The following is a 19,568-nucleotide window of genomic DNA, read 5'->3' on the forward strand; positions in this document are numbered from 1 at the left end:
GGTGTACAGGAAGCCCTTCGAGTTCCCTGCAGGCCTCAAAGCCCCCAGGACATGCTGCTTTGTGCTTTCTGGGGACAGAGAGGCCGAGGCACCAACAGCAGTGGCCACGTCTGTTCCATCCTATCTCAGGGCCTCAGTTTCCCCACCTGTAAGCCAGGGTGAGACTGTGGGCTCTGAAGTCCTGACCTTCACTCTGTGGTGATTTATGGGAAGAAAGACAATCTCAGCTGGGAGCCCGGGAGCTCTCCTGGGTGGCCGAGCTCAGACTGGCATCGAGCGGCCTGGGGTAGGGGCGGACTGAGCTGCTCCCCCATCCTTGACATCCCTTTAGGGCAGGGGGACTCTGGGTGCCATGGTAGGGAGTGCCTGTGTCAAGCAGCAAAGACCCCTAATGTCGAGAGCCTCCTCCAGGGCCTGCCACAGCATCTTCCTGGCCAGCAACATGTGTGCACCCACCAAGGTATGCCCCAGCCACTCCCGTCTGTGCCCATCAGGGACTCCCCATAGTGCGAGCGAACAGCCAGCCCTGTTTATTTATAGGCCTTTTCAGGAAAAGCTAGCAGGGCAGTGCTAAGATAGGAAACCCAGTCCACATTTTAGGGCTTCCTTAAAACAGGCTTCTAAGAGTCGTATCTTTTTTTTTTTTTTTCCCAGAAAAAAAAAAAGACAAAACTTTTTTGCCAAAACACCTCCTCAATAAACAACATGTAAACAGAAACAGCTGCTTCAGTCTCTATAAACATCTGATTGTGGCTTCGAGGGTTTGTCTGTGGCAGGCAGCAGGGAGGGTGGGCAGGGGCCATTCTCCTCCTCTTCGGGGGCGTCCTGGGGGTAGACCACGAAACACAGCTCCTGGCCCCAGCGTGTCATGGAATCTGAGGACAGACAGATGGACCTTGGGGCCTGACCTCTCGGGATAGAGGTGACCCCCAGCTCCGGACACTCCCCTTGGGCAGGGGTCTTCAGGGAGCTGCTCCGTTGGTACACGTGGTTCTGGAAACTTTGGGTACATCTTGGGAAGAGACATTTGGCGGCGGCTGGGCCCTGTGTTCCCACCTCAGCTGCTAGGACACCCTGCTCTGGGGTGAGCCTCTAAGAGGGAGGTCCGGTCTCCAGGCCCCGGCCCCCTGTGCCGGGTGACCTGCAGCTGCCCGGCTCACCTGTGAGTCTGTGCACACACTTTGGTTTGCTTCTCCAGAACACTCCCAGAAAGAAAATGGGCACCCCCGTAAGGATGATGATGACGCCGACCCCACAGACCATAGGCTCTGAGATGAAGCTGAAGACCAGCAGGAAGGCCCAGAAGACCAAGTATGCCACGGGGATGAGAAGGTTCACCTGGGGAAGGGGGAGCAGAAACACCGATGGTGCAGGGCCCCCAGCTGTCTGCACCCCCGACCCCTGGGGATCTGGGGAATTTTCCTCCCTTCCCTGGGAGCTGAGGCCTGAAGGGCAATTGCACCCACTACACCCCCTCTTGGCAATAGCCCAGTGTGTTGGAGGCCAATTCATGGGTCAGGCCGTTGGCCAGTTTTGCTGAGGATTTTTCGAAGTCTCAGCAGCACCGAGCTCCACACAGCGGTTGCATGTGGACTTGACGCTTGCTCTTGGCCGGAGGTCGGTGATTTTTTGGTGTTTCACATTTCAGGCACTGAGCACTTCACTTAACGATTTATATACACATGGGGGGCTTTGCTTTTAGCTCAGGCTATGGTCTTCTGTTTTTGTGTGGGCTCATGGAATCCTGGCAGCCTTTGTGACCTTGAACAGATCCTGAGTCTCATTTTCTTTTTTTTTTTGGAGACAGGGTCTCCCTCTGTCACCCAGGTTGGAGTACAGTGGCCCTAGCACCGCTCACTGCAGCCTCAACCTCCCAGGCTCAAGCGATCCTCCCACTTCAGCCTCCCAAGTAGCTAGGACCACAGGTGCGCACCACCACACCAGGCTAATCCTTTTAACTTTTTGCAGAGAGGAAGTCTCGTTATGTTGCCCAGGTTGGTCTCAAACTCCTGGGCTCCAGCAATCCTCCCACCTCGGCCTCCCAAAGTGCTGGGATGGGCATGAGCCCCTGTGTCCAGTCCTGAGCCTCATTTTCCCCATCTGTGTACACTGGGAGCATTCAAAGCTCTGTCCTCATGGGGCTACTATGAGAAGTGGATGCCTCAGTGCACAGAGAGCCCTGAGCAGGGCCCAACACTCCACAAAAGCTGGCACCTCCCATCCCACCTGCCCCTGGTGCCCACTGTGGATGTAGGGGTGGCTCTGGCAGCGCCCGGCACAGGGCCATCCGTCCCAGGGCCTCACCTTGATGGGCCTGTGGAGCGCAGGCCGCCTCCAGCGCAGCAGCAGCAGGCCCAGGATGGTGACGCCATAGCAGAGGTAGTTGATGAAGGACACGTAGTTGATGAGTGTGTACGTGTCGCCCACGAGCATGATGATGGCTGTGGCCCCGCACTGGGAGAGGACCTGGGGCTGACGGCTGGCTCCTAGCCTGCCTCCTGACGCCCCTGCAGGATGAGCCCTGGCCCCACCCCACACCCCCGCCCTGGAATGGCTCACCCCTGCCATTACCCTGAAGGTCCTGCATTGCCGGGTAGCCCTGCCTCCACGCCCTGCCTGGCCCAGGTCCCCCAACTTACACAGACGAGGAGGGCGGGGATGGGGGTGCAGTGTCTGACATGGATCATGGCCAGCAGGCTGGGCAGGTGCCCCTCGCGGGCTCCAGAGAAGCACAGCCTAGCGTTGGGGACAGAGATGGGCACCAGCCATATCCTGGGTCTCAGCTCTGGACCTGATGTCCCTCTTAAGCTGTCACCTCTGACCTCCTGCTCCAGGCCCAGCAGCCCCACTGGACAGTTCTTCCCCTCATCCAACCTGCCTCCCTCTTGCTTTCTTTGCCTCCCAGTTGTGATCAGACACTTGTTACTGGTGTGGGATCATCACCCCAGCTTCAGGCGGACCCCTCCCCCTGGCAGGTTTCCCTTCCTCTGGCCCGTGGCATGACTGGCGCACACCTGCGCCCCAGCCTTCCCTCCCCATGCCCACGTCTCCCCAGTGCAGTCACCTGGAGTAGGTGAACAGGTAGCCATTGATCCCTCCGAAGGTTGACAGAGCCACGGAGACGGGCATGACCCAAGAAAAGTAGCCCAGCAGCTTCTCCCCAAAGGTCTGGGTGGGCACAGGAGAGAGGCCGTGTGTAAGGCCGGGGCAGGGGCCTGGGCAGGAGCCAGGGACTGAGCGAGGGCCCACTCACCACAGCCACCGCATTGGAGGAGAGCAGCTCCTGGGGGGACATGGCCGTGAAGTAGGCAATGTTGGTGAAGGTGTACACGAAGGTCACCAGTGGGATGGAGATGAAGATGGCGCGAGGTAGGTTCCTGGGGACAGGCAGTGGAGTGCGTCAGCGTCAGCTCCTGAGGGTGCAGGACCCCTGAGACCCAGCCACAAGAGCAGCTCATAGTCTCCATCTCTTGTGTCTGCTGGGGATATTGGGGCAAGAAAGGGGGCAGCATTGCTGCCCGAGACACAGGGACCCTGCTGTCTGCCCTGCCCCACCCCCACCTGGACACAGGCTGGTAGGATGGGAGATGGGGGAGGGGCCGCATCACATCCTGAGGACAGGGTCTGATGTCTGTGCAGAAAGATAAAATCGCATACAGCCAAAATCAGCCTGGGAAACTCCCCAAAAGGCCCCAGAGCCCAGTCCACAGACCCAGAGTCTTCCTGGAACTTTCCAGTCCCAGCTCGCTCAGCTGCAAAGGTTCACTGTCGAGATCCCTGGCCGAGCATCAGACGCAGTCATTGGCTTCATTCGCAGGGACCATATTGTGTGCATATGCATAATTTTAGGCCAAATGCAAATCTCTGGATCTATTTACAGCAGGATGATGATATTCAGCCTTTCTGAGGCCCTGCAAGGGGCTGTGACGTGTCCATAGCCAGAGAGAACAGGGCCAGGCTAGAATGCAAGCCCCCCGGCTTTCTTTCCAGGGCCATTTTTGCAGGGCAACAGGCATGGGCCACTGAGGACCAGCCTGAGCCTTGGGTGGCAGTGGGGCTGGGCGGAGAGGCTGCCTGTCCCACCAGAGGGCCTGGCAGCTTCCCAGGGCCTAGTCAGGGGCCCCACTCACTTTCGGGCGTCAACCATCTCCTCGGTGACATAGTTGAGGAAGTTCCAGCCACTGAAGGCGAAGGAGCCCTGGAGGAAGGCCAGGGCCAGGTGTCCCACAGAGGGCATCATCCAGAAAGCAAAGGCGTTGCTGGGCCTCAGCTCCTCGAAGTGTCCTGGAGGCCCAGAAGTCGGGGATCAGCACCATCTCCCCAGCCCGGCCCTTACCCCGACTCGGCCCTACCTTGGAAGATCTGGAGAAGGCCCACGCCGATGATGAGGGACAAGGCCAGCAGCTTCCCGCCTGTGAACATGTCCTGGATGCGCGTGGCCCAGCGCACGCTGGAGCTGTTCACCCACGTCAGGAGCACTGCGGAGGGAAGCCGGGGGTGGGCGCCGAGGCCGGGACCTTTCACAGTGGACCATGGCCAAGTCCAGTCCAGGCGGCCTGAGAATGGCATCCCCTATAGCAGCTGGAATTTTCCGAAGGGAAATCTCACCCCTCTGTCCTACCGCTCAGGGCAGGGTGGGGCCTGGGCAGGTGGCTGATCTGGGGACAGTGAGCCAAAGGGGACGCTTACTCAGGCAGGCCATGGACAGCACCCGGGAGGCTGCAGCGGGGGGGATGCAGTTGGGGAACACGGGCTGCAGCACGTAGTTGGAGAAGGTCATGGAGATGACAGCAAGGCTGGTGGGGTACATGATGAGCACGGCACTCCAGAGCAGCAGAAAGCTGGAAGGAGCAGGGGTGGGAGTGGCTTAGGCTGCCCAGAGCCCTTCCCAGCCAACCTGGCCCTGATGTGTGCAGCAGGCTGTCCTGGGCCTGGCACCCAGGGGCTGGCAAGGCTGCCAGATGCCGGCACCGGTCCAGGGAGGCAGGGTTGACCTTGTTGAGGTCTTGCGGCTGCATTGATAGACTGTTTTAACAGAGAAGGTGTTACAGTACTTAGACATTGACAGGGCTGCTGTGGGGCAGGCGCTGGGAACAACATGGGCACCAAACTCTTTTCTTTTCTTTTCTTTTTTTTTTTTTTTTTTTTGAGATGGAGTCTTGCTCTGTCATCCAGGCTGGAGTGCAGTGGCATGATCTTGGCTCACTGCAACCTCCGCCTCCCGTCATGCCATTCTCCTGCCTCAGTCTCCCAAGTAGCTGGGACTACAGGCGCCTGCCCCCATGCCCGGCTAATTTTTTGTATTTTTAGTAGAGACGGAGTTTCACAGTGTTAGCCAGGATGGTCTCGATCTCCTGACCTCGTGATCCGCCCGCCTCGGCCTCCCAGAGTGTTGGGATTACAGGCGTGAGCCACCGCGTCCAGCCACCAAATGCTTTTCTAATAACAACTAGGCCCCCCATTGGACGGAGGCTGTTTCCTGAGCCAGAGTCCCTGTCCCCAGACCTCTCAGCTTCAGCCCTGGCTCTCGCAGAGTACTGTAGCTGAAGATGGGTGACTCTGAGCTGTGTTCCCCATGAGGGACACCTATGGGGTGCAGAGACTAGACCTTACCAAGAGCCCTAGCTGGGGGTGGAGAGTGATGGATGCCCCTTCTACCTAAATCTTGCCTCTGCAGGGCACCCAGACTGTGAGTCTGACCTGTTCTCAGGGACTTTCCTGCACCCAGGGGCAGGTCTGCCCTTGGGGGTGGTCCTAGCCCCTGGCCAGCCCTCCAGGGAGAGGACTGCCTCATCGGGGACATCAGCCATCTCTGTATCACCTGCCCCTTGCTCTGCACAACCATCCCTACTCGGCTTCTGGGACATCCTAGCTCCATGGCCCTCCTCCCCTGCCAGGCATCCCCTCTGCCCATCCCCGCATGTTCCGTGCCCAGGGATGAGGTCCTGGCCCTCTTCTCCCTCCTGAATGTCCTCTCCAGGCCCAAAGCATGATTATTCTGCTTTCTTGGGTCCCAGCCCCTTTGAGGACCCTCTCCCCAGAGGAGAGTGCCATAGACACGCCCACAGCGGTGTGTAAGCCCTGGCAGGTCTCCCCATCCAAAGCTGCCCAGTTAAGGACCCCTGGCCCTTAGAACCAAATTTTGTAAATTTCAGCCCAGACTTTTCCTCTGAGCCTCCGACCATCTAGGAGCCTCTCAGCAGGGAAGTGGGTGCCACCTCCGCTGCACCCACCTCTCCCTCTGCTATGCTGGCTGCCCTATCCTCTCGAATCAGGCTCCTAAATGATTTTAGAATCTGCCTGTACCTTTGCAGCTCTTGGCACAACGCAGTTGGACAAATACAACAGCTTCAATCCCCTGATGCTCTCCAAGCCCCGGCACCTGCCGTAAACCCAACCTGACCTCACCTCTAGCTACAGCAGACTCCCTGCGCTCGCCTGGGCCACCACACCCTCTGTTCACACCCGCATCCTGGGATGCTTTCCTCACTGGTGAGCTAGGCCAGGTGGGGAAAATCCTCTTCCTCCCAGCCTCAGGGCAAGCATTGCTTTCCTGGGAGTCCTCCCTAGATGGCGCACACCGTTCTCTTTGCTGTGTAGCTGCTGCCTCTTGTACACACTCTCAAAGCAAGGCTCCTCCAGGCCTTAATCCCATTTAAGGGGCTGCTTCCTTTCTGTTCTGTGAGCAGCTTGAGTACAGGGACAGACCTTTCTATCACTGCCTTCCCACCCCGAGGCTCACAGTAGGTGCTCAGCAAATATTCCCTGGTGAATGAAGGAAGGATAGCAGGGTGCTATGGAAAGGAGACCTCTGGCTGGCTGCAGTGCCTTACTCCAGTAATCCTAGCACTTGGGAGGCTGAGGCGGGTGGATCACCTGAGGTCAGGAGTTCAAGGCCAGCCTGGCCAACATGGTGAAACCCCGTCTCTACTAAAAATACAAAAGAAAATTAGCCAGGCGTGGTGGCAGGCACCTATAATCCCAGGTACTCAGGAGGCTGAGGCAGGAGAATCACTTGAACCCGGCAGGCAGAGGTTGCAGTGAGCTGAGATCATGCCATTGCACTCCAGCCTGGGCAATAGAGCGAGACTCTGTCTCAAAAAAAAAAAAAAAAGACCTCATGCAGGGTATATGGTAAGAATATCACACTTCCTTCCTTGCTCCTCATGCAACATATGGGTTTACCAAAATTGAGGCCCCTCCTCGCCTGGGCACTCACATTACCTAGGGGTTTCAGACAGTAAGAATCCCCCCTCCTTAAGTACAAGGCAGGGAGTGGGGTTCAGAGGGACCTCTATTTAAAAGGAGATCCAGAGAGGCCCAGGGGCCTGCAGGAGTGCCCAGCACACATCAGTGGGGTGGAGCGGGCCTCAGTTCCACCTGCCCTGACCTCAGAAGGCTGTCCAGCATCCCCACACCTTCTCTCCATCCACCCCCACGACCTCCCTAGGAAGCCAGAAGCAGGAGTGGAAACTGAAGCCAGGGCTCATTTGGCCATCCCATTCCCAAGAGGGTGTCCCCCTGCCCGCTGGTGCCCCACACTCACCCAGCCAGGCCCCCGAAGATCTCTGTGACGTAGGCGTAGTCCCCGCCAGACTTGGGGATGGCGACTCCCAGCTCTGCATAGCAGAGGGAGCCCAGAGCCGTCACACCCCCACCCAGGACCCAGACGAACAGGGCCAGACCCACGGAGCCCGAGTGCTCCAGGACCCCCTTGGGCGAGATGAAGATGCCCGAGCCGATGATGTTCCCTGCAGGGGGAGAGATGGGGAGGCATCAGGCCTGGGGTCCCCTTCACAGCCCGGCCTTCTGTGTGGGGATCTGCCTGCTGCCAGGAGGAAGAGAGCCTGGGGTGCTTCCTGGAGGAGGAGGAGGCAGGAGGTGGGCTGGAGGTGTTGAATGCCACTGGCCCCTAAGCCCAGCAAGTGCCATTCTGGGCTCATCATCTGCCCCTTCCTCAGTCCCTCACATGGGAAATGGCACCTCGTTCAGCTGGCCAGGCCCCTCTGCCAGAGACAGGCCCTGTTTGACTTCCTCAGCCCTCCATTGCCCCCCGTGAGGCAGGGCCAGCAAAGTGAGGAGGCTGAACCACCTGAGCGACGGCAGACGGTGGCTCCCGAGGCACCCCACAAGGCCCATGCTCAGCCCTCATGTCTACTTCAGAGCCCCAGGCGTATCAGCCTGCAGCCACTTGTCCTGCCTCCAGCCCGCTGGCCAGAGCTGGCCCCTAACACAGAACTTCAACCACCCTCCTGCCACTTTCCCACCGGCCAAAGTCCAAACTCATGGAGTGGCTCAGGAAGTAGCATCTCCTCCATGAAGCCCTCCTTGACCACATCAGGTTTGGGCTTCTCTTCCTACTTCAATTTCCTTTCCTTTCCTTTCTCCTTTCCTTTCTCTTCTTCCCCTTCCCCTTCCCCCTCCCCTTCCCTTCCCTCCACTTCCTGGATTCAAGCAATTCTCCTGCCTCAGCCTCCCAAGTAGTTCGAATTACAGGCGTGAGCCAACACGCCTGGCTACCATTTTTTGTATTTTTTTAGTAGAGATGGGTTTTCACCCTGTTGATCAGGCTGGTCTCCAATTCCTGACCTCAAGTGATCCACCCGCCTTGGCCTCCCAAATTGCTGGGATTATAGGCGTGAGTCACTGTGCCCAGCTTCTTTCTTTCATTTAGACAGGGTCTCGCTCTGCCACCCTGGCTGGAGTGCAGTGGTACGATCATAGCTTACTGCAGCCTGGGACTCCTGGGCTCAAGAGATTCTCCCATCTCAGTCTCCCTAGTAGCTGGGACTCCAGGTGAATTACCACACCCACGTTTTTTTTACTTTTTGTAGAGACAGGGTCTCACTATATTGCCCAGGCTGGTCTCCAACTCCTGGGCTCAAGTGATCCTCCCTGCTTGGCTTCCCAAAGTGCTAGGATTACAGGTGAGTGCCACCACACCCGGCTAATAAAAAAAGTTGTAGAGTTGAAGGGTCCCACTATGTTGCCGAGGCTGGTCTTGAACTCCTGGGCTCAATCGACCACCCACTTAGGCCTCCCAAAGTGCTGGGATTACAGGCAAGAGCCACTGTGCCCGGCCCCTCTGCTTTCTGACATGATGGGAAACATTCAGAGGGGCCAACTATGGTCTGTAGAGTAGGTTCCCAGGATGAGCAAGACTCTGAGTGCCTGCTGAGCCCTGAGCTCTGCAAAGAGGGACAATGTTCTGGGTTATATGGGTCTCACCATCTGTGCACATGAATCAGGTAACGTCACTAGAGATCTGCACTAGGGCCTGTCCAAGAAGAAATAAACCCAGAACCTCGGGCCATATGAACAAACAGCCCTGGTAGGACCAACGTCGTTCTCTATGCAATGGCTACACCAGACCGGGTCCTGAGAGGACGGGTCCATCTCCCTCAGAGCGGGAGTCCACCTCCTCCACCTGCCGGGCCCGCAGGGGGCTGGATAAGGACACGGTTGTAGCCGCCAATTTGTATTCACTCCTTGTCCACGGTGCTCCCCCACTGCCCCCACCCCCAGCCGACACAGATTTCCAGTCTGGACAGCTACGATGCCCCACTCAGTTTTCCGGTCACATCCCAGGAGCCCTAAATACATCCAGATAAGGACGAACTAATTCCTGTGCCTCAACCCCCAGAGGTAAGCTGTACGCTTAGTCTACCTCTTGGGGGAGAGAAGCGCCTCTCTCATCTCGCAGAGCGGCCCAGGCCTGGGTGGGCCGTAAGGTTTCTAAAGAGCCTTTGAGTTCCCTCCATCCGGCAGCAGAGCCTCTGTTCTCAGGACCTGGCGGACTGGGATTTGCCGAAAGCCAGGGAGGTTGGAAGCCAGCGGGGGCTGGGTGGCCTTGGAAGGAGCTGAGCATGTTCACGCTGGGAGCATCCCAGGCCCTGAGCCACCCACCCTGCACAGAGCCCACCATGCTTCTCCTTGGCGGGGCCTCTTGGGTGGAGCTCCGGGGAAGCCACATCTGGCACCCTATCTTCCAGGGCCGTATCACTAGCCTTGTGCCCAGTGGCTGAAGACTCGGATACTGGGCTTGCCAGGGGTGGAGAGGCCACTATTGTTTGGAACACGTGGCCTCAGGCCACAGTTCAGGACTTTCTCCCTTGTGGCTCAAAGGACCACAGGCGTTAGCCAATGTCTCTGAGGTCCTCAGGGGTTTCTCCCTCTGGGCCTAGACCACTCGCAGCATCTCCCCCAGGATCATGTTTGAAGGTGGCAGAAAATCGCATCACGCACTCCACACACTGGCTGCTCCCGGCACCATGAAGGGTGGGTGGGGCACTGCATGGAGCAGCCGGGGCTGCGGGCTTGGGCACGGAGGAGGGAGGGGCCTGTGTGGACAGGGATGGGGGCCTCCAATGCTCCAATGATTATAGGAGGGGTGTGGGAGGGACCAGTGGATTTCTTTCTTTCTTTTTTTTCAGTAGAGACGGGGTTTCACCATGTTGGCCAGGCTGGTCTTGAACTCCTGACCTCAAGTGATCCACCCACCTCGGCCTCCCAAAGTGCTGAGATTACAGGCATGAGCCACCATGCCTGGCCAGATTACTGGAGCTGGAAGGGGGCTGCCCGGGGTTCCTCCCAGTGGTGTGGGAGGGTCAGAGGGTCTCCCTTCCCAGACCCCGTATTTCAGCCAAGCAGATCTACCTGATTCGGGGAGCAGCGATGAAGAAGCCCAGCCCTTGGGGGAACCTGGTTTAGAGGGGCAGGAACTCAGAGTGGAACAGGATGAGGGGCCACAGGATGGGCCTGGAGATACCACTGAGCCCCTGTTGGGTATCTGACCCATGGCTGACCAGAGAGATGTGGGTTCTAAGGCCTCCACGTTCCTGTCCACCCAGTGAGATGACAGCTCAGTGGTCCCTGCAGGTCCTCCGTGGGCCAGAGCTCTGGGCAGGTAGGCGAGGAAGTGACTGCCCCTCAAGTCGGCCTTCCCAGAGTCTCCACCACCCGCCCCTCTTCCCTGAGCCTTCGCTGGGTAGCTTTTATCACATTAAGATGTTTGGCCTGATGGGGCTTACTTAACTTCTTGGAGGAACGAAGAAAGGGCCATTGTTCCCCGTGGCCGCTGTGGTGCGTGCTGACCTATTTCTGGAGGCAGCGGCAGACCACTGAGGTCACAGGGGCGGCCCATGGAGGTCGAATCGCAGAGTGAGCCACCTCCTGTGGTGTGTGTGGGGAATGTGCAGTCTGATTTGGTGGGGGGGCAGGGAGGGCCTGTCGGGCCAGGACACTGGCACCAGTCCTCATGCCTTGAAGCACATTCTGGACCCGACTGTGTGACTCAGGCCAGTGCTGCCCTTCCGAGCCCCAGTTTCCCCATCTGTCAGGTGGGGCCACTGGGCTAGGGGGCAGCAGAGGGCTAGTCCGACCCTGACTTCAGCAGGGAGGATGCACCCTGCATATCTGTGCTGGGCCAAGGAAACAGTCTGCTCAGGGGCCATGTCCCTCACTGTGATAGGCCTCTCCCCAGCTCACTGGTCTCCCTGAAGCAACACCACCTCCAGGAAGCTCTCCCTGACCAGCCACCATGGCCCCTGCAATCTGGACATCGCCCCACGGCCATGGTACCTGGATGATGGCTGGGAAGGGATTCTTTTATTTGATGCAGGCATTCTCTTGATCCTGTCTGGCACATCAGAGGCCATGGGAAGTGATTTGGATCTCACTACGCACTGCCATCTGCCTTGGAGACCCCCTAGGCAGCCCCATCTTTCCTCTGAGACCTGAGCCACCCGGGACCCCAACACCCCGGGGTGATTGGCTGCAGCCTGGGTGAAGCCTACCCCCGCCAAGCGCACGGGTGTCCTCACATCCTCACAGTAAGCCTGTGTCAGGCACCTCTCCGGGATGCTGACTGTGACCACTGAGGTCTGGGCAGCACCCCAAGGAGGTGAGTGGGGACATCCAGGATGTGCCTGGAACTGCCACTTGGCCGGCACCCGACTCCAGCCTAACCCACTTTCCTTTGGAGACAGGAGATGAGCGGAAGTGTGCAGCCCTCTCCGGCTTGTTCAGCTCAGCCAGCTCAGCCAAGCAAACCTCGCCTGGGGCCCTGTCTCCTGGCTGAGGCTTCTCATGGTCACCGGTGAGTTCCACGTTGCCAAACGCAACAGTCGAGCCCTAGGCCACGTTATTGACGCATCAGCATCATGTGGCAAGTGGATTGCTTCCTCCTCACTCGGCCTCCTGGCCTCCCCTCGGCCTTACTGGCTTCTCCTTTTCAGAATCCCTTATCTTGCTTGAGTTCTAGACACTGCGTCCCCAGGGCTCAGTCCCGGGGCTTCTTCTCTTTTCTTTTTATGCTTTCTTTATAGATACATAGACCTCATCTATTACCTTGACTTCTGCTGGCAACTCCTAAATTTATATCCCTAGCATAGACCGCTCTGCTAAATGAAACCTGTATATGCAACGAACCACTCAGCCGTGGACATCATGGACTTTCCATGTTCAAAACAGAATTCCCGACTTTTACCTCCTTGTCCCCAAAATGCTCCTCTCGGTCTTCCCTGATCAATAAATGGCAAAACATCCTCCCAATTGCTTGGGCCACAACCTTGAGTCGCCCATGATTCCTCTCTTTCTCCCCCAGGACCTCCATTCCATCACAAATCCTTTGGCTGTCATCTTCCAAACTCATCCGGAATGGAACCTCCTCTGACACCACCATGGCCACCGCCCTGCCCTGAGCCACCGTGGTCTCTTGCCCGGGGACACCCAGGTAGCCTCCTGACCGGCCTTCCTCCTCCCACTTCTTCTCCCGCTGCCTCTTCTCCATAGTGGGCCCTGTAAGCCCCATCCCATCATCCCTCTGCTCAAAGCCCAGGGCTCCTGCTTCACAGAGAGCAAAAGGCAATGCCCTTAACATAGCTTGCAATGCCCTGCTCACACTGAACCCCACCCCAGATCTCAGCTCATTTCCAAACTGAAATCCCCCACCCTGGCTCTCTCCATCCTCCTTCCTGGCTTGACTGTCTGGTCTTAGCACTTAACAATATACGCATTCAGCTTGTTCATCTTGTTTGCCGGACTCCCACACCAGGAGATGGATTTTGTTTGTCTTGACCCCCCCATGGTGTCTCTGGCACATAAGCCAGTGCCTGACACAGTTCAGTATGTAGTGGTTGAATAGATGGATGAGTGTGCCTAGGACTGGCAGGCCCCCGAAATTATAGTTGGGGCTTCCCTTGGGGTCCCAGAGCACACCGAGGGCATCTGAGCCCAGGGCAGGTTGCTTCAATTTCCTCACCTGTAAATGGAACTGTGGTGGGGAACAGCTAAGCCCCTGCACAGTTGTATGGCTCCCCAGGGCCCCGGTGAGGAGGGGCTGGGGTTCTGCAGAGGTCCAACCCTCTGGGAAGCCCAGCCACTTGCAACCCTGGAGACCAGGGAGGGTCCTGGCTGACTGAGGCTGGGTGAGCAGGGATTGGTTCCTGAGGAGTTGAGGTTCATGAAGTCAACTCCTGAGTCCCTGAACACACATCTGACCCACAAACCCCTGCAGGAGCTGGACTCTCAAGTCAAAGAGAGAGCAGAGGAAGGGCCTGGTCAGCAGACCCAGGGGGGACTCCCACTTTGGAGGACCTGGGTGTGTTCCTTGGGTTGTGGATCCGGCGAGGGAGCTGGCCGAGGTTCCTGGGTCAGTATGAGAGGCCTGTGAGTCCAGCCGCCGACGGGGAGGCAGACTTCCCTGGCCGTCTGTTTGTTTGTCCACCCATAGTGGAGTAGGAGCTCAGTGAAGCCTAGTTGGACAAGCTCCCAGCTTGGTCCCCAACCCTCCCCCGTCAGGGCTCTGACTCTGGCCCCAATTTGCCCAGCATCAGAACAGTATAAAGGGCACTGGGACCGCGCACGATGGCTCCCCTCTGTAACCCTAACACTCTGGGAGGCTGAGGTGGGAGGATCACTTCAGCCTAGGAATTTGAGATCAGCCTGGGCAACACGGCAAAACCCAGTCTCTACAAAAAATACAAAAATTAGCTAGGCGTGGTGGTGGGCGCCTGTGGTTCCAGCTGTTTGGAAGGCTGAGGTGGGAGGATTGCTTGAGCCTGGGAGGTCGAGGCTGCAGTGAGCTATGATCATGCCACTGCACTATAGTTTGTGCTATGGAGCAAGAGCTTGTCTCATAAAATAAAATAAAATAATAAAATAAAATAAAATAGGCACTGGACTGGGAATAGAGCCCAAATCTGGTTCCGAATCCTGAGCCTACCCCTTGGAGCGGTATCATTTCACTTCCAACCTTAGTTTCCACTCTGGAAAATGGGTATAAAAATTCCTCCCCTGCAAGGTGGGCATGAGATTCAAATGAGATAAAGGAAGAACATGTTTTCATAAGGTAGTAGGAGGTGTTTTTCTGAACAGATTTTGGATGTGATGATGTCCTGCAGACCCCCTGCCCCAGACAGTTCTATTTCCTCCAGCCTGGCCGATTCCCTTCCATCTGCGCTTGCGGTGGCCAGCGGGCCCTGCCTTAAACACACTTGACGTGAGTCTCACGCCAGCCCATAGCCTGCCATTCCAGGTCTTCCCATTCTCGAAAGCCTCACTTCCCAGTCTGAGCTGGAGCAGAGGGTACACATGAGGGAGAGAGTGATAGGATCTCCTAGGAGGGTTGCTGTGGAAGTTTTAGAAATAGCGTTCAATAACAGTAACAAACCAAGGTAGATTATGAAGCAGAACGTTGCCTGGGCAGGGTGGCTCACACCTGTAATCCCAGCACTTTGGGAGGCCAAGGCAGGCAGATCACTTGAGGTTAGGAGTTCGAGACCAGCCTGGCCAACGTGGTGAAACTCTGTCTCTACTGAAAATACAAAAATTAGCTGGACATGGTGGTGCGTGCCTGTAATCCTAGCTACTAGGGAGGCTGACGCAGGAGAATTACTTGAACTCCGGAGGCGGAGGTTGCAATGAGCTGAGGTTGTGCCACTGCACTCCAGCCTGGGGGACACAGCCAGACTCTGTCTCAGAAAAAAAAAAAAAAAAGAAAGAGAGAAAAAGAGAAAGAAAGAAAGAAAGGAAGGAAAGGAAAGGAAAGGAAAGGAAAGGAAAGGAAAGGAAAGGAAGCAGGATGTCAAGTTCTCGACTTTTAGAGCTAAAATATGACACTTTGCAGACATTTTTTGTTCTGACCAGGCTCCCCAGGGTATTGGTGGAGAGAGAGTGAGCCCACCTGGGGCAGAAAAGTAGGGTGGGCTGGGGAGGGGCGACCGTTAGTACATCAGGTGGGGAAGGCAGTGCAGACCCCCGCTCAGTCCTCACCTGCCCAGTCCCCACCTCCTATCACCTTCTGGCTGAAGTTGATCTCTCCTTGTTTTTTCCTGTCTCGTCCAGCCTCCTGCCTGCTGTAATCCTCAAAGGCTCCCCAGGCCAGGCCAAGACCAAGGCTCCCCAAGACCACCACTGAGTGCCCCGGGCTTGAGTTTTGTAGCTGAATCCAGCATCCTTGGCTGGCCAAGTGGCCCTTCACCCTGGCTCAGTCTTCAAGGTTTGGAGGCCAAGGTAGTGGACTTGGGCACAGCAGGAAGGAACTGAAGGGTAGGGGAGCTGTCAGGGCAGACCTGGGCTGCATGGGAAACTTACAGAGTCTGTCCTGGAAAAGGAGGGTGATAGTGGAGTTGGACTTCTCCACTCCCACCACCACCACCTCCACCATCACCACTACCACCAGGGCCCCCTTCTGGGGAGAAAGGAGCCAGGCAGCCTCCCTGTGGCCTGGGGAGGATGGGATGTGGGGAGCGGATAGAGTAGGAAGACAGGTCAAGGATGCTGGGCTTAGCTGAGGAGCCCAGGCGGAACTGTGTCTCTCTGCACCTGCCTGGAGCTATAGCTGGTTCTAGGCATGGTCTCAGTCCTATGACCCACTCATGGTGTGAGCTTCCCCTTCCCTGGAGGACAGTTCCTGGAGAGGGTATGGGCCAAGAAGAAGCTCTAACTAGTGCCCTGGCAAAATCTCTGGAACCAGCCCTTCCTTCCAGCAGACCGTCCGTCAGGCAGGGGCATTCTAGGCCAAGAAGCTCCCAGGGCCAGGTCAGGACCAGGGTCTGGGAGACAGCATTCTAAGGGGAGGGGGTGAGATGGTGGAGTGACCTGGCCAGGGGCTGTGTTCAGGGGCAACTCTGGATGTGAAGAGCTGCTAATGTGGGGTTATGAGAGGACGAGGTGAAGACCCTGGGTCTGCCCTATTGAGCCCCCAAACTTTCTCCATCTCCAGGGGTCTGAGGGTGGGAAGGCAATGAAGACACAAGCGGCTCTCACTGGCAGGGGACCGGGAAGACTGGCTGGCAGTAAGGTGAGAACAGTCGAGGCCCCAGTCACTCATCCCCCCAAACCACTTCTCCTGTCCCTCCCTGGAGGGGCTCAGAGGCACCCTGTGTAGACAAAGAAACAAGTCAGTATCCATGACCTGGGACAGAGAGTGGAAAAATACCACTGCCATTCCCATGACCCCTGAGCTCTCTGCCTACCCAGAAATCCCTATGTGGGGGCAGGACATGGACCCATTCTCAGGTGGGGACTTTGAAGTCCAAGGCCTCCAGACCAGGCGAGTGTCCAGTGCCCACCAGGATCCCAGCCCAGGGAGCAGCTGGCCTTCTGCAGGCTGGGTCTGCCCGCTGCTGCCCCCTTCCCCCAGTCGCTGGCTAACCCGCCCCCTTTCCTGGGTCCTGCTGCCAAACCCTGCAGTCATTGCGTGCTCTGAACCTCCGTCCCCTCTGTGCAGGCTGCACTTGTTCACTCTACTCACAGGCCCTCCTGCTTTCCAAGAATAAAGTCACTGCACTGCGTGGCACCTGGACCCTGCACACAGTAGGTACTCAGACTGACCTACGGTCCAGAACTTGGGGAGCTCAGCCTGCCGCAGCCTGACCAGCCCCTACACTGGTCAAGTTCCTGCGCTAATCGCAGGACTGTAGTCATGGCCATTTCACAGATGAGGAAACTGAGGGTAACTGCCTTGCAAAAGCCCTGCAGCAAAATCGAGTCAGGAGGAAGAGTCCAGCGGTGGAGGGTCCCAAAACTCCCCCAGTGCAGGCGGCCGGGAGGTGGGAACACGGAGCTTTGGCACCCGGGGCTAGCAGCCCCTGCCCTTCCCGCGGTCATAGTGCTGTCTGAGGCCAGACCGCAGGTTCCCCAGGCACACCCGTCCGAGCGCTCGGAGAGGGGGCGCCCCTCGTTCGGGGCGGCTGCGCCCCTCATTCGGCCTCCGCCCGGCGCCCGCCCGCCTGGGTCCAGCTCACCGATGATGATGGTGCAGGCGCTCAGCAGCCCGATCTCCTTCTTGAGCGCCACCCGCTCCGAGGCGCCGGGGACGGGGCCTGGGACTGGGGAGAGCGAGGGCGCAGGCCTGGGGTTCCCGCGCCCGCTCGGCTGCTGCGTGTGGCCGGCCATGTCGCTGTCCCGCCGCTTCCCCGCTCCCTGCGCTGCCCCGTCTGTCCGGCCGGCCGCCCGTCGGTCCGTCGGTCCGTCGGTCCGTGAGCTCACGGCCCTCGCAGCCGGGACAGCGCCCACAGGCGGGCGCATGCGCTGGCGCTGGGCCCGGGACTGGGGGCCCCGGGCGGCTGGGGCCCGGGAGGGGCGGAAGGAGGGCCGGCCCGCAGCCCCCTCCCCCGCCTCCCTTAAAGGGAACGCCCCCTCCCCCAGTCCCGGCCTGAGCGGGAAGGAAAGAACTAGGGGCAGATCTAGGAAGGACTTCCCAGTTGGGTGAAGGAAGGGACCCTCCAGTTCCCTGAGTTACATCCATTCTTGGGGCCGGGTGGGGGAGCAGAGCTCCGAGACAAGACAATCCCTGCGCTCAGGGAGGCTGAGGGGGACGGCAAGAATAGCAGCTGGCCGCGTGTGGGGATCCAGTGTGTGCTCCCTTTAGTACTCTATGCCTGCACGGGGTGTGTGTGTGTGTGTGTGTGTGTGTGTGTGTAGGAGACAGCTCCCAGGGTGAGGGTGGAAGCTGAGGCCCAGAGATCAGTAGCGATCGCCGAGCAAGTGCAGGGCTGAGACCAAACCCTTTCTCGTGCCCCCTTGGCTCCCAGGAGGACAACCTCAGGAGGGGTGGAGGTTGAGGTCTGGAACTCCTCTGAGGGGTCTGGGTGTCCTATGCACCCTGCATCAAAGGCCTGAGGGTCGAGGTGAAGATCCTGGGCGCTCTCATTCTCATCACGGGGACCCAAGACCTGTGAGGAGTCCTGGACACGGCTCGCCCACCCCACCAGGCTCTGGGCCACCTCTGGCCTGAGGTCTCCTCTACAGGCTCCTCGTCCCAGGTCAGAGTGAGGGCTCAGCGGACTAGAACTCGGGTCTCTGGTGCAGGTCCCGCGCGATCCAGCCCGGCTCAAGGAGGCCAGGCGACCTGGAATGCCCGGGAGACACGGAGAAGGAAGCTGTGGTCGCGGGAGAGGGTCAGGAGTGCGGGGATCCGAGGGAGGCTGCCTCCTCCGGGAAGCCGTCCGGACTGTGCAGCCGATGCCGGCGGAACAGATCCAGGGGGGCCGCGTCGGGGCCACCGGGGCGGCGGGCGGGGCGAGCCTGGCACTGTGCGACCGGCAGCGGAACAGCCTTTGTTTCTTCCTGGCGGCCGCCGCGACGCGCCGTCCCCTGCATGTGGATGAGGCTTCGCCGGGCGCCCCGTCCTTCCCCCCAGTGGCGGCCTCCGGGTTTGCTGGGGCCCTGCCAGGGGTCCGACGGCCGCAGGGTGGACCCGGGTGGGACAGGGCGGGGGCGGGTCCCGGGCAGGGGCGGGGCGTGGAGGTGGGAGCGGGGCGGGGCCGGCGTTTGTAGGCACACCGGAGCTTCGAAGTTGGGGGCGGGGACTTCGGGTAGGAGTAGGAGCGGGAAGATCCAGGGTGGACGTGCTAGGGGGACGCGGAGGGGGAGGCCACCCGGCGAAGCTGCATCCCTCTCGCTTCTGTCGTCGGAGACCGGCATTCTTGGCGCCCTCCGCCTCCAGCCCCAGAGACCATTCAGAGACCGACTCTCTTAAAGGAGCCTCGCGCAGGGTAGGGGCAGCCCTGGCTCCGGAGACCCCTGATTGTCGCGGGTGTTGGGGGCCAGGGGCCTCGACCTTCTGGTTTGACTCTCCCCAGCCCCCCAGTTGCCCTTGCAATTCTAGGGTCTGCTGGGAGACGGTCTAGCCAGGGCTGGTGCAATCAGGGGCAGCTTGCCAAGGGGCAGGGGCTGGCGCAAGCCTCGCAGCTCTGAAGCCTGTGGTTTTCGAGGGTGTCTCTCTGGGACCTGGAATGTGGAGTATGCGTTTTTGGGGGAAAGGTCGGCCTAGGGCTTGGCACAGGCTGGAGTTTGTATGTTGTCACCCAGGCCCCATAGCTCAGGAGGTCCTTTTCTTGGAATTGAACTAGAACCTGCAAGTTTCAATGGGAACAAAAGGTTAGTAGGATTGGTTTACCATCCAAAAACCAATCAGCATGATTCTCCACATTAATAGAGAGAAAAAAGGAAAACCTCAACAGATGTAAAAAACAGTCATCCGTGATGTAAACAAAAGAACTCTTAGCAAATAGAAACAGAAGAGAACCTCCTTAATCTGATAAAAGTATCTACCTAAAAAC

General features: G+C 58.4%; 1 protein-coding gene across 1 annotated transcript; it reads right to left on the minus strand.

Annotated features, from left to right (window-relative positions):
* Positions 1–507: 507 nt before the first annotated feature.
* Positions 508–17,555, minus strand: SLC7A10 (solute carrier family 7 member 10). Its single transcript, XM_055236186.2, has 11 exons — positions 17,250–17,555; positions 7,547–7,751; positions 4,690–4,841; positions 4,353–4,478; positions 4,131–4,284; positions 3,254–3,377; positions 3,065–3,168; positions 2,640–2,736; positions 2,305–2,454; positions 1,161–1,338; positions 508–875 (listed from the first exon to the last, which is right to left on the minus strand). The coding sequence occupies exons 1-11, from the start codon at positions 17,530–17,532 to the stop codon at positions 727–729; spliced, it is 1,722 nt and encodes a 573-aa protein (XP_055092161.1). The 5' UTR covers positions 17,533–17,555; the 3' UTR covers positions 508–726.
* Between the last annotated feature and the right edge of the window lie 2,013 nt (positions 17,556–19,568).

The sequence above is a fragment of the Symphalangus syndactylus genome, chromosome 13, assembly GCF_028878055.3.
Source record: "Symphalangus syndactylus isolate Jambi chromosome 13, NHGRI_mSymSyn1-v2.1_pri, whole genome shotgun sequence".
Classification (NCBI taxonomy): domain Eukaryota; kingdom Metazoa; phylum Chordata; class Mammalia; order Primates; family Hylobatidae; genus Symphalangus; species Symphalangus syndactylus.